General features: G+C 36.2%; 1 protein-coding gene across 1 annotated transcript; it reads left to right on the top strand.

Moving 5' to 3' along the window:
* Positions 1-104: 104 nt before the first annotated feature.
* sucla2.S (succinate-CoA ligase, ADP-forming, beta subunit S homeolog) lies at positions 105-25,478 on the top strand. The gene is made up of 11 exons (NM_001094040.1): positions 105-199; positions 5,642-5,819; positions 12,194-12,293; positions 13,796-13,958; positions 17,712-17,840; positions 17,959-18,097; positions 19,109-19,270; positions 19,813-19,955; positions 21,254-21,374; positions 23,481-23,569; positions 24,994-25,478. The coding sequence occupies exons 1-11, from the start codon at positions 122-124 to the stop codon at positions 25,066-25,068; spliced, it is 1,377 nt and encodes a 458-aa protein (NP_001087509.1). The 5' UTR covers positions 105-121; the 3' UTR covers positions 25,069-25,478.
* The last annotated feature ends 2,360 nt before the right edge of the window (positions 25,479-27,838 follow it).

The raw sequence follows: 27,838 nt of genomic DNA, 5'->3' as shown, positions 1-27,838 counted from the left end.
GAAAACCAGATTGCGCTCTGCCACCTAGCGGCAATTAGTTCCCCTCCTCTCCCGCTTTCTGACGTTCCAATCTGCGCCTGCGCGGAGAGCTCAAAGTCGAGGTGCGTCTGGAAGAGACAACATGGCGGCCTCCGTAATGTACAGCCGGCTGTCAGCTGGATTGAGGAGTCGGGTGCCTCGCTTCGGTTCCGCAGTTCAGGTAATTGTTACGCTGTGAGACGCAGGGCTGGACGAGTTTGTTTGGCACTTGGTGTAGGGAACGCTGACATATTTGGAGCCAAAAGCAGAGGCCCCACGCTGCAGTGAATGTGTTTATACTCACTGCGCAACACTAAACAGGCGCCTCCATTGTTGCTGCTGCAGAGTATGTGGGTCATGCCAGGAGATGCCCTTCTACTGACATCCAACATTTGTTTTTCTTGCAGTAAACGGATCTGCCTGATCTTTTTTCTGTTCTCCATTCCTTTTCTGTCCGCTTGTTACAGTCGCACAGTTAATGGACACAAGCAGTGGTTTCTGGTCTATATCTCTTTTTACCCTCAGTATCGAAATATTCAGAAAGCTTTGATGATTTGCATCATCCATTCATTATCTGCAGCTTTACATGAAAGCTGATTAACAGAAAATGTAGCAACTTTCCAGCATACATGAATCTTAGTTTGATTCATTTTAAATCTATTTTACATTGCAAAACGGTTTATTATTTTCTGTTCTCTGCTTCCTACTCTTGAAAACAGTGCAGCAGATGTTAGTGCTAAGGTCTGTGAAACAGCTGGCTTTCACTGCATTGTTGAGTCAGAACCAGCAGTGCACAGAATAGAAACATAGGAGCACAAAAGTTTGACAAACTGCCTCTTCCCTTTTTTTTAAGGACCTGTAACATCAAAAAAGTAATACAAATATAATGCAGCATTACCCTGCACTGGTAAAACTGCTGTGCTTGCTTCAGAAACACTACTATAGTTTATATAAATAAGCTGCTGTGTAGTAATGGGGGCAGCCATTCAAAGGAGAAAAGGTTCAAGCTACACAACAGATAGCAGATAAGCTCTGTAGAACATAATGGTGTTATCTGCTATTGAACCTGTCATATAGCCTTTTTTCAATTTCCGCCATTGCTACTCAGCAGCTTGTTTATATGAACTATAGTAGTGTTTCTGAAGCAAACAGATCCGTTTTACCAGTGCAGGGCACTACATGATATTTTCATTACTTTAAAACACTTTCATTTTTTGGTGTTACTGTTCCTTTAAGGACAAGGAAAAGGTAGGAGAGTTAACCTTAAATAAAAGCCATTGCCTCCAGTGTTGCCAACTGTCATTTTCATTCTTCGCATTCTTAAGCCCTTTTTAGGTGTAATCAACACAGTGGGTGAAAAACTGCTAACGTCTGTTCTAAAAGCTCCCATCATCATTCATTTCTCTGTCAGCAAGAACAAGACTGTTGATCACGTCTAATCACCAGACGGTGATTGCGCACATATAATTTTCAGGAGCGAGCCTTGTACTTTTGGGAAGGTGCACAGATTGTGCACACTGATAGACAAGTGTCCCTCCTGTGAGCCCATTGCTGTGTGCTTCACTCCTTCTCCTGCCTCCTTCTTCCACCCAGTGCTGCATATTGTCGTCTGCTCAGTTGTGCTCTCCTACAGTCAACTCTGAAACATTTAAATCAAGGTGGTGTCATAATGTTGGCACATGTGTACTTCTTTCAGTGCCGCATGTTAATTATGTCACTCTTCACTTACATGGCAGCCACGACAGAGGTTTAGAAGTGTTCACTTGCTCTGTGTGAGACAGGAGAGGAATTTTACAAAATAAAGTTCTCAATCAGGTACAGCCTAAGGGACTGTATAAGGGCTGCAGAATTGTGTTATTGCCTTTTTTTTGTCCTTTAACCTTTTGTTTATGCACACACTACACCACAAATCCTATATGTACTACTCCTAAGCTAAAGAAAGAAAAGTAAATTATAAGCAAATTTCCAACATACATTTATTTGCAAATCTATCTGTGGTTTTAAATGTATTTGTCAACACAATTGCTAGTAAAAACAGTATTTGTTTATGTTCTCTGACTCCTCAAACAATGTTGCACATCAGCTGATTAAAATACCAAGAAAACCGACTCATGTTACAAAGTTTGAAGAGTCCGTGACAAACTGATTTCACCAGCAATTAATTTTACAAATAACTTTAAAACCACTGAAAATATTTAATGAAGGAATATTCAAAGAAAATGTAATTGTAAGCAACTTTTCATTATGCACAAAACAATCTCTGGGTGGCAGAACTTAAATTTGAATCCGTAAATTTATTGAGCAATAATGGAAACTCGCTGGCAGTGGTAGGTCTGACTTTTTGTGTTTATCTGCTGTGTCTGTTATATTACACAATTTACTCATTTGATTTCATCAAATTTATCATCAACACTTGGTTTCATAATGTGGAATTATGTTAAGTGGATTCTAAAAGAATGCTTTGTGTAAGTTTAATCGGGTTTCCAATAATATTCTTGCAAGTGTCTATTAGTGTGCATGCGTGTGGGACCTGGGGTTTTCCAGATAAATGATCTTTCTGTAATGTGGATCTCCATACCTCAACTATTACTAAATAATTTAAAAATTAATTAAACCCAATTGAATTGTTTTACCTCCAATAAGGATTAGGTAAATCCAAGATAGGATCAGTAGCTTCTGACTTGGTGATTTCCAGACTTGTATTGTGTAATTCGATGGCCTTTAAAAACCAACGCCTGCAGCTGTCTGTCCTGTGTATCGCAGAATATCAATGCTCTCAAGTTGCCTTTAACTGACTGAAACAGCTAGGGTCATCTCACTCACACCCATTAATATTTGTAGCCTTTACTTACTCTATTTATATAGAGTGCTGTGCTCTACTGTATTTTGGGAATCTTCTAGTGAGCAGAAACAGTGGGAAAGCCTCACAAGTCAAAACAAATTCAGTATCATTAAGTAAGAGTTCCACTGATGTACTACATGGCTGTTTAGCTGGATGCCGCCCTATAGAGGCTTTATTTAAAGGGGGTTGTGATATTAGCCACATAAATTGAAAACTGCAGAGCTGCTATCTGGTTGTTAGGTACCAAGCTACTATAGAAATCAGGTAGTGGTTTTAATGAGAGATTGGAATATGAATAGGAGAATATGTATACAAAGTGTATGTATAATGTGTATAAAGTTACACACATGTGCTCCGGTGCATACATTCAGGAGAGGACTAAATAGAAAGATCAGTAATACAAAAATAGTGATAAAATTGAAGCCTCACAGAACAATAGTTTTTAGCCTGCGTTGGTCAGTGACCAACATTCCAAAGCTGGAAAAAGTCAGAAGAAAAATAAACTATTAAAAAAAAAAAACTATTAAAGTTGCTAAGAATAATCATTTTATCACATACTAAAGGCGAACTAACCCTTTAAAAAAAAAAGTACATAGTTTGTTACAGATGTAATCACCAATAGCAACAGGTATCATTTATTGGTCCCATGTTTTAAAAGCAAATATCAGCAGCTAGCCTGACATGATAGGGAACTTGAAGACTCTCTTTGCTTGTGTGACTGCAGGGCTGTGATTGACTATCTCCTTCTACTGTGCTTCTGGCACACCAGCACATCCACCCTTTATTTGAAACACAGAGAGGGACCAGAGCAGATCTGTATGGCTCTCCAATAAAGGAGCCATTTTAAAAATTATTAATTTTTAGCCCAAAGTTAAACCTATAACCTTGCCTATAAGATCTAAGGAGGTTTAGGTCATGCTATATAGGTAATGGATTCTGTGTAAACAAAGGCCTAAATTCCTTGGGCTCATCTGTGGTCTAGTTATTTTTTGTTTCTAGCATCTCTTATGCAAATGAATGCTATTTATAATTTTGCCATAAAAGTATTTGCCTGATGCTTTTACATTACCTTTCTTACTACCCTGCTCCTCTATGAGGGGGCTGCCATATTTGTGCAGCAGTAGTCCGTTCGCATTAGAAACTCTGACAGGTTAAGAAGGGACAGTCAGGTTTAGGAGCTTCAAGTGACAATTACTTACTAAAGCAGAACTATAAGCAAAACCAATATGACCTGTAGGTAACTTTTAATGTAGATTTAATATTTTGAAAAGAAAATTTGTAGTGTCAGTATCACTTTAAGAGCGGAATTTCCGGTTTTTAAACCAGAAATTCAGTTCAGCTAGTGCAGAGACTGATACTGCTCTCATTGCACTAGCGGTGCTGGTCTCCTTTGACCCACTCCGACACGGACTTTTAAGCACACGGGGGGGGCAACGACATCAGAGCAGCAGCCCCAGACTTCAGATTTTTTGCGTCGTAATAGTAAAGCATACTAAAGAATTGTAGCCTTTAAGAAGGTACAAGCTCTTAATAATTTAAAAGCAAATCTTTGCTAAAATTTGTGGCTTTCAAAAATTGGAATTTTGCATTGTGTTGTCTTCCAAGTGTTCTTCGGTACTAAGAATCATCACTTAATATGAATGCCACTGATACTCTGAATTGCTTGATATTATGTATGCATATAATTGCATTCACTATATGGCCAAAACTATCTAGACCCTGAACATTGGTGGGTACTAAGCTTGGAAAATCAACCATGCATTCAACATTCCAGTAATCCTATTGGTGTTCTGTTGGCTTGTGCAGGTAATTCAGTTTATTTGTTCCCTTCTCAGCAAATCCATTGTGCACAGACCTTTCTTTGAGCTTTGGGACATTATTGTGCTAAAGACAGGAAACAAAAAATATTCCCTAAACTTTTGCCACAAAGTAGGAAGAATGCTGTAGGGTTAGGGTTTGCTTTCAATGGATCCAGGGTCCTAGCTCACACCATGTTAACCTCAGATGAATATTTCTACTATCTTCCATTGAAATGTGTTATCTGGGTTTTGCTTTCAGAGGCAGTTTGATACTGTGCAGTTGCTGAGCATTAAAATCTATTGATGATCAATGAAAATATAAAATCAAATCAATAATATCTTATCTGTGGTTAAATGCTTACAATAATTAGCAATATGTTTTTTTAATATTTCACAATGATAAAGCAAGTTTATTACAAAATAATAAAGTAAAAAAGGTAAGTTGGATACAATTTCAAAGGTTTGTGGTTGTTAACCTGGAGACTGATGAATATGATATGATATGACATTCGCTAATAATGCAAAAATATGATAAATCATAATGATAAAGCAATTTTCAACCGATCAAATGATAGAAATTATAATGATATGATGATGAAGTTTACAAAGCATTATAAAAACTCTTGTAAAAGTTGGCTGGGGGCATATTTCCTGGTTGATATAAAAAACTAAATAAAATTCTTTCTCTGATGAAATAATTTTGCTAAGGCACCTGCTGCAGTGTTTCTGAAGATGACCACACATCTTTTCAGGAACTAACAAGTAAATGTTCTTTCTGACTGAGAACATGTCATTCAATGGAAGTTATTTTTTTTAGGCCAAAAATGTGTCTGGAAGCTTATGAAATATAGTGTATATGGCGTGTGTAGATTATCAAACATAATTACTTTATTAAATTTTTTATAAATGATACTTAGTATTCACTTAAAGCCAGGAATGATCATTTAATAAACATTATAATAGGATGTGGTTCTTATTTTAGGTGCTCAGTGGATTTCCTGGTGTGTTCGGCTGCCATGGTGTCCAAGCACAACAACATCGAAATCTGTCTCTTCATGAGTATCTGAGCATGGACCTGCTGAAAAATGCTGGTGTTGCCATTCCAAAAGGTTGTGTTGCAAAAACACCAGATGAGGCTTATACAGTAGCGAAAGAAATTGGTAAGAGTCCTGCTGAGTGTTTTGATCTAAAGGAAAGCTATACTCTGAAAAAGCGCTTTTTCCATTAAAGGGACTTTATACCCCTTTATTTAACATCAGTGCAATGAACATGCTTTTTTGTCTGTTTTAAGTGGGATAAACCTTGTTTTTTTGTTTTATTAAACTAAATGGAAATTTACGATATTGGAATTGCGCGAAAGCACAAATCTCCTATGAGAGAGGGGACCGATCTAGGGGTAGAAGGCAGCTTTGCACCTAGGCACGTGCCGACTCTGCCTACCCATAGTTCCGGCCCTGAATACACTAGCTGCGCTACTAAAATTTTGGAAAGGCCACTATAGCTTCATGGTTTAATGCAGTGTATTTCTCCTTCTGCACCAAATGTACATGCCTTTACAGTTTTTGTAAAGCACCTTATTCTGGTCAAAGTGTAAGAAGAAGCTGTAAAATAACTGTTTTGCAGTGACAAATTAACTCTTCATTGTTAATGTTATTTATTTAATGACCACATTATTCTCATTACCTCATCAGCAAGCAGTGAATATGACATAAAGGTTTTTATATGTAATAAGAGGTGTAGATTAGGAACATAATCTTGAAATCATGGTGGATCATAAATTCTTTGTTCTGTAGGAAAATATGTTGTTTGGCCAAAATGAAGTGAATTTGCATTTACGTAATAAACTGATATCTCTATACAGGTATGGGACCTGTTATCCAAAATGCTTGGGAGCTGGTACTTTCAAAATAACTGATCTTAACATAATTTAGATCTTCATACTTTAATTCTTCTAGAAAATCATGTAAATATTAAATAAACCCAATAGGCTGGTTTTGCCTCCAATAAGAATTAATTCTATCTTCGTTTGGATCAAGTACAAGGTATTCATTTATTATAAAAGAGAAAAAGGAATCCTTTTTAAAAATGTTGATAATTTGGACAAAATTTAGTCTAGTATTCTAGATAAAAAATGTTTTGGTTTGCTGAACCTAGAAACCAAAAGGAATTCTAATTGTTGGTTTTGAATAGAAGAAAAGAATGCAAAAGCCTAAATGTGTGCATGTATCATACCAAATATTATTTATATGTTTAATTTACCAAACATATTTTTTTAAATGAAATCACGATTTTATCACTTCTAATTAGACAATTTAATGTTATATGGCAGCTGTTACTGTTTTAAAGGTTCAGTGGTTTGTTTGCTCTCCGATTAACTAAGCTTCTGCTCTGATAGCTAAATCAGATACAGACCATTAAAAGCAAACAGAAATGGTTAAAGCAGCCTTTTAAATAAATGTTCATTTATCCTGCTGTTTGGTTTTTTGGATCCCTGACATAAAGCAAGACACATCTACTGTGTTATTTTTAGTCTTAGAAGGATACCTTCAAGTATCTGATATTATAACTGACTTCCTTATTGTAAGGCCTGAGAAGTAATCCTCCTATGTAGGTACATTTCGGAGGTAAAGGAATCAAAATCATGTGTATACCAGCAACCATTCTACATGGCAGGATATTCAGTTTGCTACATATTTTTCTGGAACTATAGTTTTTTTTCTTTGTTGTTTTCAGACATAATTAAATGTTGAACAAAGGTGAATTTACCATAGAGACCAAACCGGTCATTGCAGCATTGTGCTTTGTCAGGAATACACCATGCTATCTTTGGCGAAAAAGGTATTGCTCACCCAACCATAAAGGCATGGTTAAAGGAGAATTCAACCCTAAAGTAAAAAAAACCCTACCCCTCTACCATACATAGACCCTCCCCCCAGCCTAGCTGCTACCCTGGGCAAATGCCCCTAGAGGTCCCCATAGACGCGACGATTCTTCTTGCCGAACGACCGATTTTAGGGAAGCCCGACCGATCCTTCGAAATTATAGTGCGGTTAGTGGTATTCGAACGATCATACATCTTACGATTTTTCGGCCGACATCTGTCAGGAAATTGATCGGCCAGGTCAAAAAATCTTTGTCGGTCCCAGTACAATCTATCTATGTTTGCAGGGCCAAGCAGGCAGCTCCCCTTTGTTTTCCTGGCAAATTGGTCTTTTTAGTTGATGGTAAATTCGTACGATCGTTTTGAGAAGATTGTGGTCTCACGATCAGGATCTGATCTTTTTAAATCTCAACATCTATGGCCATCTTAAGTCTTTATTTAACCGGTGCAGATTCTGTCCAGCGGAGTCGGCAGCCATCCTCCGGCTCTTCGGTAATCTTTGGAATCTTCATTTTATAGAATAATGTCAGGCATCAATCACCCTGAATAATTTGCTTGATGCAATATGTCCCGAAATGCAGAGCACTGAAGAGCACTGAATAGTTTAAACATAAGAACGGCCAAGTCAGAGTCCAGACCTCAGCCCAATGGATATGCTGCATTGTGCCCTGAAGAGAGCAGCTGACATAAGGAACCGCATAAATATAAACAAATTGAAAAAATGCTTTCTAAGAAGAAATGGTATAAAATTGCTCCTAACCATTGTGTCTGATCAGCATCTACATGAAACATTTAGTGATTGTTATTACTGCTAGAGGAGGTTCTAACTTTACTGAATACATGTGCTCATATACTTTTTTCCAGCCTAGATTGTGACTGTTAATTGACAAGACGTACAGTAGCAATTGTGTTTAATAATTTAAGTAGATTGCGCTGTGTGTTGTCATTTAGCTGAAGATCAGGCCGCAATAAGATAACTGTGGGTTTAATATGTCTTCAGTGAATAGTAGAAGGTTCACAGACCTTTCTTTACGACTGTAAATTAATAGTGCAGGTATGGGACCTGTTATCCAGAATGCTCGGGACCTGGGATTTTCTGGATAACTAATTTTTCCATACCTTCATGTAAAATTTATTTAAAAGGCTGCCTTCATAGAAAATCATGTAAACATTAAGGGGCAGATTTATCAACGGTCAAAGTGAATTTTCAAAGTAAAAAACTTTGAATTTCGAAGTAATTTTTGGGTTCTTCGATTAGGGAATAGTCCAACTTCTTCAATTCAAATTTGAAAAAATGTTGAAATTCGAAGGTCGAATTTTTTTTTTAAGTACTGTCTCTTTAAAACTTTGACCATTCGCCACCTAAAAGCTGCCGAAGTTCTGTTTTAGACTACGGGGGACCTCCTAGAACCTGTATGGAGGCAATTGGGTAAGTTTGGGAGATTGAAGGTCGAAGTTAAAAAAACTTAGATTGAAGTACGATTCAAAGTAGGCCGAATTTGACCCACTTCGACCCCAAAAAACTTCAACCACCATTCGAATGGTCTTTTTGAATTTGAAGTTCGAAGTTTTTTCTAACTTTGACCTTCGACCTTTGATAAATCTGCCCTCAAATATACACAATAGGCTGGTTTTGCTTCCAATAAGGATTACTTATATCCTCGGATCGAGTACCAGGTACTGTTTTTTATTAAAGAGAAAAAAGAAATAATTTTTATTTAAATTTGGATTATTTGATTATAATGGAGTTTATGGGAAATGTTCATTCCGTAATTTGGGATAGTGAGTTTCCTGAAAATGGATCCCATACCTGTACATGGTTTATTTTTGTTTATAAAAATGAATTATTCATATTGGTGTCAGAATGTAGGTCTAATGAAAAATACCCCTGGCTGATGCTTGCGGTGTAGAGTGAAGAAATAAAAAGTGCATCTGTGCAAAAATAAAAAAATTCTGCTTGTACAGAAGTACCCCAGGTCTGTGCAGTTTTCTGATAACAGGAGCACGGACTTGGGGTATCGCACAAGTGATCAACATCACTGGGGGGGTTTAGGGGGGCTTAACATTTGGCACCCCCAGTGATTTAGACTTTCCTTCTGCGTCTCCTTACTTTTTCCTTGCAACCTTTTTGTCTTTTTCTGAAGGGCATCCATATTTTTTAAATATTTTTATGCAGGCCGTAATTTAACCGGGAATGACTAAGTATTAAATAGTTGTTTTTGTCCTTAAGTGCTTGAGGTAATAATTTACTTTATAAGTCATTACCTTATTAAAATTCGATTGCTTTCTGCAGCTTGTTTAATGGCTAAACTACACAGGAGATTTTGATTACATTTTGTGGGCCAGATTTTATCTGATCTTGCCATGCAACAGCACAAGATTTTATAGGATCTTTAATCTGATTCTCATAGCTTTAATGCTAAAGCCGATTGGTGTGGTTTGTCCATGCATCTACAGCCTACAAATCAGTCAGGCACCATCAGATTTTATCTTTTCAGATCAAGATTCAGCTTGCAGCACTTGCATCCAACAGACATGTTGAGTTGGATGGCAGGTCTTCATACACATCATGGTTTTGTATACTTCCTATTATATTTTGACCCATGCAACTACCGACTTGTAGGATGCATTCAGTCAAACTGACACCATCCTACAAAATCTGCAGTGTAGTTTAGCTTAAATGGGCTATAATTATTTATACAGTTCTGCTGTAAGATGGTGTAACCTGCTATTTATTTTCCCTAGACAAGCTTTGCAAGGAACCAGAAGGTCCTCATACATTGCTGATGAAAGCTGCTGTGGCGATAACTCAGTGTTTTTCCACTCAGCAGAGTTTGGTTGTTTTGTTTTTTTTTTGTTTATTAAAAAACACACTTCAGCTGGATGACATGGTAACCATTGATGTATTCCTAATGTGACAATTGCAATACTGCTGGATTGCATACTTACATTTCAGTTTATTACACTTTGTATTTAAATAACCATAACCTCAAAACATAAGTGTTTAAGTAAAAATATAATGTACTGTTTCCCTGTTACAACATTGGTATGTTTGCTTTAGAAACACCAATAAAGTTTATATAAACAAGCTGCTGTGTGGCCATTGGGGCAGCCATTTAAAGCACAGGTTACATAGTAGATAACAGATGCACTCTGGAGCATACTGTAGCATCTGTTATCTGCTAATTAACCTGAGCCTTTTCTCAATGGCTGCCCCCATGGCTACACAGCCTATTTATATAAACTATAGTAGTCTTTTTAAAGCAAACCCATACATTTTACCAATGCTGGGCAACCTTAAATTATATTTTAATTACTTTAAGACACTTTATTTTTTTGTGGTACTGTTCCTTTACATGAACAACCAATCTTAATGCTTTACTGTTGGGTTCAGTGGGGAACACACATAAATAGCTTATAAATATCTTAATGGTTTTTATGAAAGTTAACAGTACTGCTGGTATGGCATCATGGAAGTTTCTGTATTTAATAAAATGTCTAGAAAAATAGTTTGGACAATAAGGCAGATACATTTTGTAACATATTCTTGAAGCTGTAGCAACGTGTGATTTTTTTTTAATAACTTCTACAAAGATTTGTTTTCTTTAAAGATAGAGAGGCATTCTAGAAGTTCATCACTAGTTTATTACCTAGACCAATATTAACCTCTGTAGATCACAAAAAGTTTACAGACAAAATGAAACTGTTCTAAGATGCACTTAGCTATAATTGTGAGAGTATTCACAAAAAAAGCATTCATTCAGATATTACCACCCAATTGGCCATGGCCTCCAGCTGTGCATATTATTTCCTGAATACTGTAACATCCCAGTCAGCTGTACTAAGACCCTAGTAAGGAGTGCTGAGTGACCCCTGAATTAAAATAGTAGTGTATAATGCCATTTCAGTGGTGTAGTAATGAATGTTGGTGCAGAATATACATTGCACTGTTCAGGGAATGGGCAGGTCCTAAATGAATTGTGCTGTATTGGGTGAAGTTTTGCACACCTTAGGGTGTGTAAAATGCTGGCAGTAAGCTCCAACAATGGATGGATTATTCTAGAAAGTCGAGGTTTCTTCAATAGCTTATAGTGTGTTTAAGTTGATTTAACTGTATGATATTGGGAAGTGAATAAATGCTGAACACTGTTATATTCAATGTTTCGTTCAGATATGCAACTGTTTAAAGTAGAAAAGTTGAAATCACTGGGGGTGCCAAAAGTTAGGCATTGTGTTCATTTACCAGATACCCCCGGGCCAGTACTCCTGATAGCAGAAAACTACACTGTCCTGGGTTTCTTCTCAGCGAGCAGCACAGAGTGATCTTTTTCCAGCTTCTTCCTTTGCATAGAGGGAAAAGCCAAGCTTTTTTTGCTACCAGAAGCACTGGCACAGGTTATCAAGTAATCTGCCCAAAACAGAAAAGCTGCCTTTCTGCTGTTTTCAGTGGTTCTCCAAAAATGTTGTAAGCAGGTAGTTCCATGTGTTGATGTATAATTGTATATAACTAAAAAAATATATAGAAAATATATAAAGAAATTCAGTGCCTTTCAACTCTGGAGTGTTTCATTAGAGGTGTATAATTTTGAATAAAATATCTGAAGTTGTTTGTTGCATGCTCAGAAAAGATTTTCCTTTTTATTCTCCCAACAGGTTCAAAGGATCTGGTTGTTAAAGCACAAGTATTGGCTGGTGGCAGAGGCAAAGGCACCTTTGAAGGAGGTTTAAAAGGAGGAGTGAAGATTGTTTATTCGTGAGTGTTTCATATTTTAACTTGTCCCTATTGATTATTTATTGGGTCCCATATTTATTTATTGGGGCCTCTGTAAATGATAATCAAAGGAGATACAGTAGGTAGGCTAGGTTAGTGGAGTAACTACTTATTTAATAGGTTATTTGGTCAGTTTAGAGATTTATGAGAAATGTATGTAAATTTAGATTTCATTTGAAATTTGCAGGTCTTTAATGTTCACAGTGCCTAGGCTACCATCTAGCCATAGCATTAGAATACTAATGGTTTAAATTTTAGCAGAACCAAATGCTTTCTTTAACAGGAAAAACAAAATGAAGCACTTCTCTATACAGTGGTGCTTCAAAGTCCTGATAAGGAATAATGGGAAACCAATTAAAAGATAAATTAATGAGAAAAATTATCTGAAGTTGTATATTTGTGTGTGGCAAATGTGTATGAAACTTTGCTTTCTGTAACTAATTTGCCCCCCCTTGGGCAACAATAGCTGCCACTATAAATGTTTGTGATAACTGTTTAATAATCTGTCCCGTGGAATCTTTAGCCCATTTTTCCTTACAAAACCTCACATTCACTTGAACCTTGCAACATTTCTGTAGGATTATGGTCTGAACTTTCGAAAACATTAATTTTCCTCTGCTTCAACCATTCTTTGGTATATCAATTGGTCTGTTAAGGGTCATTTTCTTGCTGCATGACCCACTTTCTCTTGAGCTTTAGTTCATGGATTTATACCCTGACATTTTCATGCAGAATCTGCTGGTTCAGAATTCATAGTTCCATCAATTATGGCAAGCTGTACTCATGATATTGTTACCACCATGTTTTACAGATAGGATAGTGCTAGATTGTGGTTTTTGCTTTTCTTCAAATACTAGTATTCAAAAAGAACATTGCCCTTCTACAGTTTGCTAAAGACCACGTGATTAACACTTTTTATTCAAGTCAAAACATTCTATTTTAGTCGTATCTATCCGTAGAACATTATTACAATAGACTTAAGAATTAACCACATGCTCCAGCAAATTGTAGAAGGGCAATAATATTTGTGAATAGTAGTGGCTTTCTCCTTGCAGCCCTGCTATGAACACCATTGTTGTTGAGTATTCTCATGATGGTGGACTCATGAACACTACTCTTGGCTAATGCAAGAAAGGTGGAACTGTAAATGAATAGGTATTTGACAGATCCACCTGATCATCTGAGGATTTATTTAGAGAACATTAACTATAGTGACTTACACAGGTTATTCGATTGAGTATGGGAAATCACAGGTTAGAATAGCATAAGCCTGGACTTTACCAACTGCATCTCTTATTTATTCATGATATAAACAGTTACAGAATATAAATGTTTTTTGCTTGTATTTATTATTCTCCTCTGGTATTCTACATACATTTTTTTTTGTTTTCTGTGAATTACATTTTGAGATTTTTGTCTTGCTCTTAGTTGTTTTATCTCATTTAAAATAAACTATAAAATAAATGGTGCTCTTTTTATCTAAGACCTGAAGAAGCCAAAGACATTGCATCTCAGATGATTGGGAAGAAGCTTTTCACAAAACAGACCGGTGAAAAGGGCAGGATATGCAATCATGTGTTTATCTGTGAACGAAGGTATCCCAGACGAGAGTACTACTTTGCAATTGCTATGGAAAGGGCATTCCAAGTGAGTTGGCTTACATGAGACAATGCTTTTTTTAAGTCTACGGTTTTCACAAAAAAAAGTTGTCTTCAGAATGCATGATGCAGAATTCATAATTCAGGCACAAGGACAAAGATTGTCTGGTTAAAATAATTCTAAAAGCAGTTTTATTTCTACTAAACAGCTCTTTGCTCTTATTGAAATATTTAGCTAGATGTGCTGTGGTGAAAAACCTAATTGTTTTGGAAACTGCTTTGTGGGTCAGAAACTGGCAGGTAGTGCTTATAAAATGATGTAAGTTAAGCAAATGTGGAAGGAAATCTGGCTAGGAGGAATGGGCCTCTGGCCCTCAACGCTATATCTGCAAAAAACCTTTTTCACTCATGGTTTTTTTTGACAAATTAATCCAAAATATTTTTTACTCATACAGTGGTGTGAAAAACTATTTGCCCCCTTCCTGATTTCTTATTCTTTTGCATGTTTGTCACACAAAATGTTTCTGATCATCAAACACAAAATGCAGTTTTTAAATGAGGGTTTTTATTATTTAGGGAGAAAAGAAATCCAAACCTGTGTGAAAAAGTAATTGCCCCCTGAACCTATTAACTGGTTGGGCCACCCTTAGCAGCAATAACTGCAATCAAGCGTTTGCGATAACTTGCAACTAATCTTTTACAGCGCTCTGGAGGAATTTTGGCCCACTCATCTTTGCAGAATTGTTGTAATTCAGCTTTATTTGAGGGTTTTCTAGCATGAACCGCCTTTTTAAGGTCATGCCACAACATCTCAATAGGATTCAGGTCAGGACTTTGACTAGGCCACTCCAAAGTCTTCATTTTGTATTTCTTCAGCCATTCAGAGGTGGATTTGCTGGTGTGTTTTGGGTCATTGTCCTGCTGCAGCACCCAAGATCGCTTCAGCTTGAGTTGACGAACAGATGGCCGGACATTCTCCTTCAGGATTTTTTGGTAGACAGTAGAATTCATGGTTCCATCTATCACAGCAAGTCTTCCAGGTCCTGAAGCAGCAAAACAACCCCAGACCATCACACTACCACCACCATATTTTACTGTTGGTATGATGTTCTTTTTCTGAAATGCTGTGTTACTTTTACGCCAGATGTAACGGGACGCGCACCTTCCAAAAAGTTCAACTTTTGTCTCGCCGGTCCACAAGGTATTTTCCCAAAAGTCTTGGCAATCATTGAGATGTTTTTTAGCAAAATTGAGACGAGCCTTAATGTTCTTTTTGCTTAAAAGTGGTTTGCGCCTTGGAAATCTGCCATGCAGGCCGTTTTTGCCCAGTCTCTTTCTTATGGTGGAGTCGTGAACACTGACCTTAATTGAGGCAAGTGAGGCCTGCAGTTCTTTAGATGTTGTCCTGTGGTCTTTTGTGGCCTCTCGGATGGTAGTAATTGGGGGTAATTTTTGTCGGCCGGCCACTCCTGGGAAGGTTCACCACTGTTCCATGTTTTTGCCATTTGTGGATAATGGCTCTCACTGTGGTTAGCTGGAGTCCCAAAGCTTTAGAAATGGCTTTATAACCTTTGAAATTGAACTCAGGTGTGATAAACCACAGTTAAGTTATTTTTTAACAAGGGGGGCAATCACTTTTTCACACAGGCCCATGTAGATTTGGAGTTTTTTTTCTCCCTTAATAACGTAAACCTTCATTTAAAAACTGCATTTTGTGTTCAATTATGTTATCTTTGACTAATAGTTAACGGTTTTTGATGAGCAGAAACATTTAAGTGTGACAAACATGCAAAAGAATAAGAAATCAGGAAGGGGGCAAATGGTTTTTCACACCACTGTATATGCAATCCAATGTTGGGTCACTACAGCGTGACCTTCATCCAGCTTAGTCCACAAACCTGGATGAAACCACTGCACCCATGCTAATAAGGCACCAAAATCTTGTCACTATACTAAAGTAAAGAATGCAAGGAAGCAGAAAAAAATTATTTGAAAATATGCTGTTATCAAGAATGAGATATACTAAACAAAAACAGCAAGGAAACCGTTCCTCTTAAGTAGCATGGCAACTGCTGTGTGTACAGAACCCACTACGTTTCCCAGAAGTCTTGATAAGCCCAAACTTCTGTTTAGTACCCATGCTTGTGTTTAATGACGAGTGTACTAGTAAAACCACTGATAACAACAACACATACACAGAGACACATTAGTGTGGCATAACTGGCCCATTACTGCCAAGTAGAACCAAAAGGGGAGTCGTCATAACATATTTCAAAAGTATAGGGTAACCAAGCTAAATATCAGCATCGCTGAATGGGAAAACATGCACACAGGGGGCAAAAACTCTAGGAATGTGGGAATACACATTCCCAGGCCTCCTGTTTCACTAGTAATCTAGTATCTGTGTAAGCACATATATTTTCAAACAGGGGTTTTTAGTTACAAAGTTATGGTCAAGCCACCATTCCACATCACTGTAAACTCCATGTTGTGGTCCAACTAACCTACAGTCATATTTTTCATAGGCTAACACCTCCTCCCTACATGGATACATTTCTTGGGAAAAGTGTCTCCTGAACAGTGCATAGCCCTCATTGGAACTGATTCCTAATCAACCATTCAGTATAGGGTTTAATAAGTCATAGATTTGGCGGAAACCCCAATAAATCACTCAATTTAGAAAAGCAAAAGGAATCGAGGGACTCTGGGGTCAATGTCACAACAACACAAAGAGCTGCTGTGCCTAAGTGGGATATTGACCAAGTACCTTGACCACAAAAGAAATGAAAATGAAATTGTATGAATACTTAAATTTACTCTGCCTTTTACTGCATCATAGAGTAAAATTAACTCTTGTGACTGTCTCATCAAATATATTGCAATTGAAGTGATTTAATAGACAAGACCAAGCCACAATATTATTACTTTCATGGTAGTAGCTGATTTGTCTTATGATATCACAGAACATAATGCTTTGAAGCACATATTTCAGCTGATTGACATTCTGATTTATGTAAAAGCTGCATCAATATATTGTGTTTGGATGTGGTAAGGAGTTTTGGCCTAATATATCAAACTTCTTTATCTTTCTGATTTCACATTTATAACTATAGGTATAAAATGGTCTTATTACCATAATTATTGAAGTGTGAGTGTAAAGCCGACCACAGAAAAACTGGCCTAGTTTTTTTTTTGTTTTTTTTTTTATTCCTTTGGGATTATTAGAAGTATATTTATCAATGGGTGAAAGTTACAGTTCACCATTTGATAAATATAGTTTTAGAATTGAATAGAAAGTTGTCAAGTTTTTCTGTGGTCAGCTTTACACTCACACTTTGATAAATGTGCCCCTTTGTGTGTAAAACCAGATTTATTTGTGGATTCTTTTCATTTCACATGCAAGTAGCAAAGAACAGTGGTAGTTATACATTGAAAATGCAATAACGTCAAAGCTAATTTTGTAAACTTTTTTTATTTTTTTATTTTTTGGGTATTATTGTTACTTGGGTAGTTGTATGAAAAAGTATGGTTCAAAAACATTCTTTCAGATAAACAAAGACCAATACATGTCAATTTCATAGGATGAGAAACCTATACTGAAACATTGATCTGTAGTTAGAATTTTTAAACTTGGTATTTGGTTTTTTTTTTTTGAGTTTTTCTCATAAAGCAGACAAGGCTTTATTGCTGTACTGGATCATTACTGTGATAATGCATCATGTGTCCATATTCTAAACTGTACTGGTTTAACAAAATCATCAATAAATAAAAACTGTAATTGTTACTTATTTTTTTAAATTAGGGCCCTGTACTAATTGGAAGTTCCCAAGGTGGTGTAAATATTGAAGATGTTGCTGCTGAAAATCCAGATGCCATTATTAAGGAACCCATTGATATTATTGAAGGAATAAAGAAAGAGCAAGCTGTCAGGGTAAAATATATTTTACGTTTATATCCATTTTTTTCTGAAAGTCTTTATCTTTTATTAATATATTATAACTGCAGACTACTGATAATAAATATAGCACAACTGATTTTGTTTTTCCAAGCTTGCAGAGAAAATGGGCTTCCCCTCAAATATCGTGGATGAAGCTGCAAACTGTATGATTAATCTGTATAATCTCTTTATGAAATATGATGCTACTATGGTTGAAATTAACCCGATGGTAGAGGATGCATCCGGAGTTGGTACGTTTTTTACTTACAAAAAGTTGGAAAATAAGAACTTGGCTTGAGTTAAATTAGTCTTTTTCCTAAAAAAAAAACAGTTGTACAGTTAGTTTTATCACCATTTTCACTCAACCTTTTTTTTTTTTTACACAAGTATAATAAAAGGTTTACTTATTGGGAGATTTATATCATGGTCTAGGTTAGTAAGGAGTTCATATGCTCAGTTAGTGCTAAGCTGTTAGCTCAGCATGATGAGAACACAATTAGAGTCTTTAATTTTATGTGTATGGTTTTTGACTGTGTTGAGATAAGTGTGAGACAGAATTATAAACTGTTTTGAATGTCAGGGCTGGTAGTTTGGATTTCACACTGGGTGGTAGGGATTGGCAGATCAAGAGCTATCGGTGAGTGGTATGAGCCAGGCACTAAGATTTATGATTGAATTGAGTCTTGATAGTCTCTGGAAGGATATAAATATAGAGTTACAATAGTCAACATTATTTAGCTATTTAAGAATGTGTATAATATGTGTATATAATACACAAAAGCCATAAATATCCTGTAAATTATATCCTTATAAACGGTGAGTAGTGATGTCATCAGTTATAAATGGTGAGTAGTGATGTCATTTCTGTCACATGACTCACTAAAATTTGTGTATTATAATAAATAAAGTACCCCCAGTTGTAAAATATGAGGATATTAGAAGTTACCTCGGAGTTCCATGACCTGTATAAATACACTCGGCCTCGTGTTTTTATATGGTCATGAAACTCCTCGGTAACTAATAATATCCTTATATTTTACAAGAGGGGGTACTTTATTCACTATATATTTACAATACAAGCAGCCCTGTGGCACTGTGATAAACTGGCTGTTTTCTTTGGCAAAACTCAGCTTCCTCTCCAAAGACAAGATCTGATTTATACACGAGTACTAGATCAGTAAAAGTTCAAAGTTAGAATACAGTGACTTATATGGAGCAGAGGCATTTAACAATTTGTACATTGGTTTTTTTTTTTGTTACAGTAATGTGTATGGATGCAAAGATAAACTTTGACTCCAATTCAGCTTATCGACAGAAGGAAGTGTTTGATCTGCGGGACTGGTCGCAGGAAGACGAGAGAGACAGACAAGCTGCAACAGCTGATCTTAACTACATTGGTCTAGATGGCAACATTGGATGTCTTGGTATGTACATTTATGTTCTGTCCTTTCTTAAACTGCATTTCTTATTCAGTCATAACATTTTTTTATTTTGGTTTCATGAAGTCCTGATGCGTTTCGTATCAGATACGAAGTCATAGGTACCTTTGACTACGTATCTTTTATACGAAACGCATCAGGACTGCAATGTTTTTAATCTGCTGGAATAAACTTGAATGATTTTATCCTACCAGTGGACTGCGGCGTGCTTGCCAGTAATTTTGTCCAACCAGACATATAGTTTTGTTTTTCTGTTACCTTTATTTCCTAAAGAAATTCTGACTTAATTGTTGAGCAACTAATATAAGAAGGAAATGGATGGATACTGTGTAGAGACCTCACAAAGAGCATTTCCATAGTGTGCGCTTTAAGATCCTTCACTAGAACACTTCATTTTTTCTGATTAAGGGAGTTGTAAATCTAACAAAAGTGAGTATACACACACAGATATGCACAAGCAACGTTTTTCATAGTTTTTTTTATGGTTTATTTTATTTTTTTTATTTATTTTTTTATGTTTTCGGCAGTGAATGGGGCTGGCTTGGCTATGGCAACAATGGATATAATAAAGCTTCATGGAGGTACACCCGCAAACTTCTTAGATGTTGGAGGTGGTGCCACAGTTCATCAAGTAACAGAAGCATTTAGACTGATTACATCTGATAAAAAGGTACTTATATATTATTGCAATTTCCAATAAAAAATAGATGATGTACTGTTTTTGCTTTGTATAATATATGCTTGGTTCCTAGGGAACACATTTACCTTCTTTTTCTATAAGTATTTAATATTTTTTTCTATATAATGGTTTTTTTTTATATAACAGGTCATTTTTGAACTCCTATCTGTACTTTTAATGGGCTATGCATTGTTGTGGTTCTTGTTTCCACTCGGTTTTTTTTTTTTCACTTGTTTAAGATACCCAAATCAAAAGAAGTTTGTCTAACTGCTGTAGGATCTTTCCTGGTCATAGCTGCCAAGCTAATTTTATTTAAAAAAGTAAAAATCTATTTTTTCGCAATTATAGAATAATAAAATTTATTTAAAGGAAAACTATACCCCCAAAATGAATACTTAAGCAACAAATCGTTTATATCAAATAAAGTGGCATATTAAAGAATCTTAACAAACTTGTATAGATATTAAACTAAATACATCTCTTGCCTTGAACCCCCATTTTGTGATGGTCTCTTTGCTGCCTCAGAGATCACCTGACCAGAAATACTACAACTCTAACTGTAACAGGAAGAATTGTGGAAGCAAAAGACAGAACTCTGTCTGTTAATTGGCTCATGTGACCTAACATGTTGTTTGTGTGCACCGTGAATCCTAGGATCCCAGGGGGCGGCCATTATTTTTTTAAAATGGCAATTTTCTATTTAGGATTAACCAATGGCACATACTACTAAAGATGTATATTATTATGAAAATGGTTTATTACCTGAAGCAAAGTTTTACATATGAGCTGTTTTATGCAATATATTTGTTTGGGGGGTATAGTTTTCCTTTAAAGTGAGTGAGAACTAAAAAATTACCTGTGTAAGTGGCTTTTGGTTGCAGCCTGGAATACAAAATAATACTAAATTATTACATTTATAAACTACTCAAAAAAAAAAAGAATTGTTTATTGAACAGCTATATTAAACATCTGCTACAGTTTAGTGAATTTTTAAATTAGGGACATGGATAATTGAGTATCAGAAGTGAATGTTTTCTGCTTCAGGCCCATTGATGCTAGCTTGTTGGCAAAACCCTTTAAAGCCAGTTGTAGCCTTAACATAAAATAAGTTGCATAGCACTTCGTTATCAACTGTCTCATACTGTGTGTAAAGCCAGAGTACATCTTATATGCAGGCCAAATTACGTTTACATTTTTGTCTATGACATTGACAGCATCATTTCTTAATTATTGGATAACACTAATCTTTTTGGTGAATGAAATAATACTGAACATTATTTCTCTTGCAGGTCCTTGCTATACTAGTCAATATATTTGGTGGCATTATGAGATGTGATGTAATTGCTCAAGGTATCATTATGGCTGTGAAGGACTTGGAATTAAGGATACCTATTGTAGTCCGTTTGCAAGGTAAATCTTTTGTAAGATTGTATATTTACCCTGTTGGAAAGTTTCTGCTAAGGACAATGGTTTAAGTGGTTGTTTTTGCACAAATTCGATCACCCAAAATCATCCATTAAATGCTAAAGAAATCAACTTGCAATTCTTACGCACAGTCTTCTTAAAGGGATCGTTCACCTTCAAACACTTTTTCAATGTTGGTTTAAGATTGTTCACCAGAAATAAAGACTTTTTGTTATTACTTTCTATGTTCTATGTGACTGTTGTCCTAAAGTTTCAATTTTCACCTTCTAAAGCAACTCTAGGATGTGGGGTCGCAGACTCGTTAACTGTTTAAATGGATACATTTAGTTGATACATTTGTTATCGTTAAGCCCTGCTGAGCTGAATCCCTGAGTTTCATTAAAGGCAGCTGTTACAATTGATACAATTATTGCTAATATTTCACAAATACTGCTGAGAAATGTAGTAACTAAATGTAGCAAATTGTAACTGTTCAGAATCTGCGCCTGGATCACAGCTACTGAAACACTAAATGTTAAACTGATATTTTGGGAAAACGGTAAAAAATAAAAGATGGAACGCAATTGAAAAAACAACTTTGTTTTTGGTGAACAATCTGAAAACAACTGAATTGAAATGTTTGGAAGGTGAGCAACTCCTTTAAGCAGTTGTAACTTGGAAACACTGAAATCATGAACTTGCATGACAATGGCTGTTTTGACATCACCCCAGAGCCAATAAAAACATGGTCACTAAGTGCAGATTACTATTCAATAGAATGCAACTGTATTACACTGGAAGTTGTATATACTTTGCCTGTTACATTTTTGCTGTGCTTCTAGCCTATTTCCTATGTAATATGATGGGAAATAGTGATTCATCCTTATTTATCCTCCTTATATAGATCCCTTATATATGTAATCAATGAAGCTTAAAAAAAAAAAAAAAAAAAAAAGCTCAACAAACGCCTCTGGTTTTAATAAAATAATAAGCCTTCTATATGTACCTCTTAACTGTTATTCAGAGAACCCCAGGTCCGGAGCATTCTGGATAACTGATCTTTCTGTAATTTGCATCTTGATACCTTAAGTCTACTAGAAATTCATGTAAACATTAAATAAACCCAATAGGCTGGTTTTGTTTCCAATAAGGATTAATTATACAACAAGGAAAATAAGTATTGAACACAACTTTTATCACAGTAAATATATTTCCAGAAATTAATTTATGTGGGATGAAGTGGAATGATAGGGAAAAAGTATTGAACACATGAAGAAAAGAAGTTGCAAAAAGGCATGGAAAAGCCAACAAACCTGCTGAAATCTGTCTGAAAGCAATTCTGTGCAAATTAATATCAGCTGGTTTATTCCTTATTGATGGCCTATAAAAAGGTTTCTCATTACTAAGGTATCACACAAGCAGCATCTCATGATTGGTAAAAGCAAAGAGCTCTCTCAAGACCTTCACATACTTATTGTTGCAGAAATATATTTACTGAGAAAAACAGTGACGTGTTCAGTACTTATTTCCCCATGCTGTGCTTTTGGATCAAGTACAAGATATGGTTTTAGTATTACAGAGAGGATTTTTTGCTAAAATGGAGTCTGACAGATAGTCTTTCCATAAATCTGAGCTGTCTGGGTAATTGGTTTCCGGATAACAGATCCTATACCTGTAATACAAAAATATACTAAGTTTAAGCAAATGTCAAAGGCATGAACAGAAATTGACAATTAAAAATTGCCTAAAGAATTTTATTATTAAAGGGGACCTGACATCCTAACAAATAATTTCAAATTCTTTTCTATTGGGGTTGTCAAGCAAAATAAACAAAATATTGAACATCTGGCATCTCCCCTGAGCGAATAAAAAAAAAAAATCTGGTTACTATTCAATGGAGTTCAACTGTGTTACACTGTCGTATACCGCCTCTCGTAAATTATATGATAAATAATGCTGGGACAATGTCTTGATTTACCCCAAATTAGCTAATGTTTTGATTATAACGTGTTTAATGCTCTACTAATCAGTTACTTGTAAACTGGGTACCTTTATTCCCCTATTTTGTGTCTTAAATATTTGCATACATGTTAATTTGATATATTTCTACAGGAACAAGAGTTGATGATGCCAAAGCACTTATTACGGCCAGTGGATTGAAAATACTTGCATGTGATGATTTGGATGAAGCAGCAAAAATGGTAAATTCTCTGGATTTTAAATGTTTACATGCCAATCCAGTGCTTGGTATTGCAATAATAATGTGTGGGAACTGTATTACACTATGATACAGTTGCGTATTTGCTCAGTTATCCATGAGATGTCCGTGACATTCAGCCTGTGGGACTTGCCTTAGGGTATTATTATCAGTTTTCCACATAGGGTTGAGGTATTCCACATATAGTGTCTGTATATATTTGGAGGGCCCCATTAGAAACCCACACAGACATTGCATTAACCGTCACTTGACATTGAGGTATTTGCAGTTTCATCCCACTAAAAATGTTTCCCTTGTTTATTAGAAATTCCTTATTTCACTACTTACTGCAGGTACAATTTTCAGAAGTGCATAACTTATTATAAAAATCATACGCATTGTCTCTGAACCATTAAAAAGTGATCCAAGGTTGTTTCATGCAAATAGAAGACACTGTACCATACTGTTGCTCTTGACACTCCATTAAAGGGAAGAAAAGGTTGCCTAACATCTTTAAAGGAATTGTACAGTGTAAAAATAAAAACTGGGAAAATATATAGGCTGTGCAAAATAAAAAATGTTTCTAATATAGTTAGCCAAAAATGTAATGTATAAAGGTTGGAGTGATTTGAGGTATAACATGTCAGTCAGATCACTACTTCCTGCTTTTCAGCTCTCTTGGTTTACACTGACTGGTTACCCTGGCTACCAGGCAGTAACCAATCAGAGACTTGAGGGGGGGGGGGCCCACATGGGTCATATCTGTTGCTTTTGAATCTGAGCTGAATGCTGAGGGTCAATTACAAACTCACTGAACAGAAATGTACCATGTGGCCCCACTTTAAGTCGCTGACTAACTCAGAGTTATAGAGCTGAAAAGCAGGAAGTTGGATTCTGGCTGTTTTATTTGACATCTGTTCACTCCAGCCTTTATACATTACATTTTTGGCTAACTAACTATATTAGAAACATTTTTTATTTTGCACAGCCTATCTATTTACACAGTTTTTATTTTCACACTGAACTATTCCTTTAAGAAACTAATTTGGAGATCAGGAGAGCTGAGCCTTGCTGAAGCAAACATAATCTCCTGTTCCTGTTTGTTCATAGGTTGTTTTAATATATTTTCTTAATGAAAGAACACTTAAACTGTCTACTCCGCAAGAAAAAAAATTCTGGGTGGCAAGCACATCCATCAAGCAAATAAAAAAAAAAATACTGCTGATAGTTGTTTATAAGGATTTTATGTGAACTGATGCAAGGAAACTCCACAGTGACCTTTGTTATGTGAATGGGTCAGTAAACTTCCATTATGTCCCTCAGAGATTATCCATATCTGTGATTACATTTATATTGTTCTGTGGGTCATTTTATCAATTCTTAATGATATAGAAATAATTTTATATTTTTTTTTTATTCTGTCTGCAGGTTGTTAAACTTTCAGAAATCGTAACACTGGCAAAACTAGCGCAAGTCGATGTTAAATTTCAGTTGCCGATCTAATGCTGCTCAACGGCTTGGAGACCTGGAACTATTTGTTTATTTTTCCTTTCCCCTTTTCCTGTTTAGGTTTTAGTTAATGCTTTTTGACTTAAGAATGGTTGCTGTGTGAAATGAATTGCTGCTTTTGGAATTATTGTCACATCACCCATACACACAAATTGACATACGTATATCTATATAAGCAGTATAGTTATAACCATTATCATGTCATCTCAAAGCCCACTGATGTGCATTCAAGCATGTATTTTTGTTAATGTACTTAATATTTTGAGATCAATACCCTTGCAGTTATTTGCATCATTATCACAGAGGCAGCTGATGTTTGTCAGTCAGTACTGTATATAAAGGACTGTAGGAAAAAAAAATTGTAACATTTGTTTAGGTAAAGTAATAAATTGCTTCACATACAATCCTAAGGACTTAACCTGACTTAAACCACAGATCTGAAAATGAGCACTATCATGCTGCTGGTTCTTTGTTTCTTCTCATTCTTTAGCTGTATCTGACTATACAAAGCCGCAACTCATTTCCTAAATACACGGTCTGTTCACAGTCTTTCCCATTGTAATTATTAGAACAAGGATTAAAAGTCACTGATTTAGAGCTATCTGCTTATGGTAAGCGCACGCACTAAGATTCGGGGAGATTTAGTCGCCCGGCAACAAATCACCGGCTGGATGGCACTTGGAGCACTTTGTTTGCCAAAGTTTCCTTTCGAGTGCCATCCCACCGGCAATTTAGATTCTAGGGGAGATTAGTCACCTGAAGAAGAGGCGATTTGTCGTTGGGCGACTAAATCTCCCTGTATCTTAGCATATGCCTTTACCCTTATAGTCCTTGAATTTAGTAGGATTCAGGCAAAATAGGAATAAGGATAAACAAACAATATTGTCTCGTCAAGGTTTGTCTATAAAATGTTTGCAGACATTTTTATGCATGTTTCCTTTACTGCTATACAAGCGACCACTACATTTACAATTGCCTAGATGATAGAGTCCTTTGGTAGTATAATGTTTTGCTTTGTAGCAATGCTGTTGATATTTTGAAGGTGTATGAAATACTATAAATAGTTACCATTTTTACGCATACATTACGAGCAGTTAATTGTTCTGATGTATTCCATGTGTATGTACAGAAAATATGCAAAACCACAAAGGGGAAATCAGTCCTGCTGGGTATTTAAATGAGATCTGCAAAATGTATCTATTACTACTTCAATGGGAGCAAAGTTACAATTTTGCCAAAAGCTGTATAGTATTGACACAACTGGCGTTCCATAAAGTGGGCAAAACACTGGCCTAAGTTGCTTACCATAGACTCCATTCAGAGGGCTGCATTGCTCCTGGACATCCGTTCTTATTTAATACGCTACCATCCTTTCAGTGTGAATACAAAAAGCAGTTTGAGGCAAAAATGTTGAATATGAAATAAATCAACCCCTTCTCATTGAAGCCATGGAGTCAAAATTCTTTGCCTTTAATAAACTGGGGAAATTAACATTACATTTTATTTTTGTTCAAAGCAATTGGATAATTAAATCAATAAAATGTAACCTTAAAGGCTTTTAAGTAAAGTGTTCAAACTATTTCAGCCCTGTTCTGCAAATGACGTTTGTGGTTAATAGGTATGTTGGGTATGAGTATTGACAGATCAGTTGTTACACCAACATTTTGTATATGTGATCTTTTGTCTGGATTAGTGGCAGTTAAACATATTAATGGTGTTCTTTAATGCTGTATCTCAGGAAGGAATGATCAGGGGCATTCCTGGCATTAAAGCTGCCTGAGGCAGCGGTCCTGATGCCCCTTCCCCCCATGTTTACCTTTATATCACTGGCAGGGGTCCAGGGGGGGGAGCTGAACTTGCCCATATCCGGAAATTTGTCTCTTAAAGGAACAGTTCAGTGTAAAAATAGCATCTGGGTAAATAGGTTGTGCAAAATAAAAATATTTCTAATATAGTTAGTTAGCCAAAAATGTAATCTCTAAAGGCTGGAGTGAGCAAATGTAGAACAGAACCCAGCTTCCTTCTTTTCAGCTCTCTAACTCTTAGTCAGCAACTTTAAGTTGGGCCACATGGGACATAACTGTTCAGTGAATTTGCAATTGATCCTCAGCATTCAGCTCAGATTCAAAAGCAACAGTTATGGCCCATGTGACCCCCCTCAAGTCACTGATTGGTTACTGCCAGTGGAAACCAAGAGAGCTGAAAAGCAGGAAGTAGTGTTCTGGCTATTATATTAGACATCCAGTCACTCCAGTCTTTATAGATTACATTTCTGGCTAACTAACTATATTGAAAACATTTTTTTATTTTGCATGGCCTGCCTATTTATACTGAACATTTCCTTTAAGGTTACCAGGAGTGGCTTTTTGCCACCCCTGCTAACTTCTGAGGAACTTCCGCCTGCGCAATGTTCTCACCTTGCCTCAAGGCAGAAACACCTCTGGGAATGATTTATTAAGGGTTTTTTAATCAGAAAAATTAATGAAACATAGGGAAATCACAGTAGAAAACTAGTCAGAATATCTGAACCACTGCTTTCCCCTAGCTCCTCCTTTATTTCCCAATGTCGGCTTTGAGCAGAGGTCACCTAACACCTTGAGTTCTCCACCCCCTATTCATTCAACAACAATTGCTTTGCCCTTATTCCCATTTGCTTTGGCCTTTGTATCCGTAACAAGGCTACATATATAATATTAAAAGGGGGTCTAGTGGTCAGTATAGCAGACTGGCCTGAAATCCATGAGTTCAGCCTGGCATAACACGC

Source organism: Xenopus laevis, chromosome 2S, assembly GCF_017654675.1.
Source record: "Xenopus laevis strain J_2021 chromosome 2S, Xenopus_laevis_v10.1, whole genome shotgun sequence".
Taxonomy (NCBI): domain Eukaryota; kingdom Metazoa; phylum Chordata; class Amphibia; order Anura; family Pipidae; genus Xenopus; species Xenopus laevis.
The sequence above is the reverse complement of the archived record's forward strand: the minus strand, read 5'-3'. Positions and strand labels throughout refer to the sequence as shown.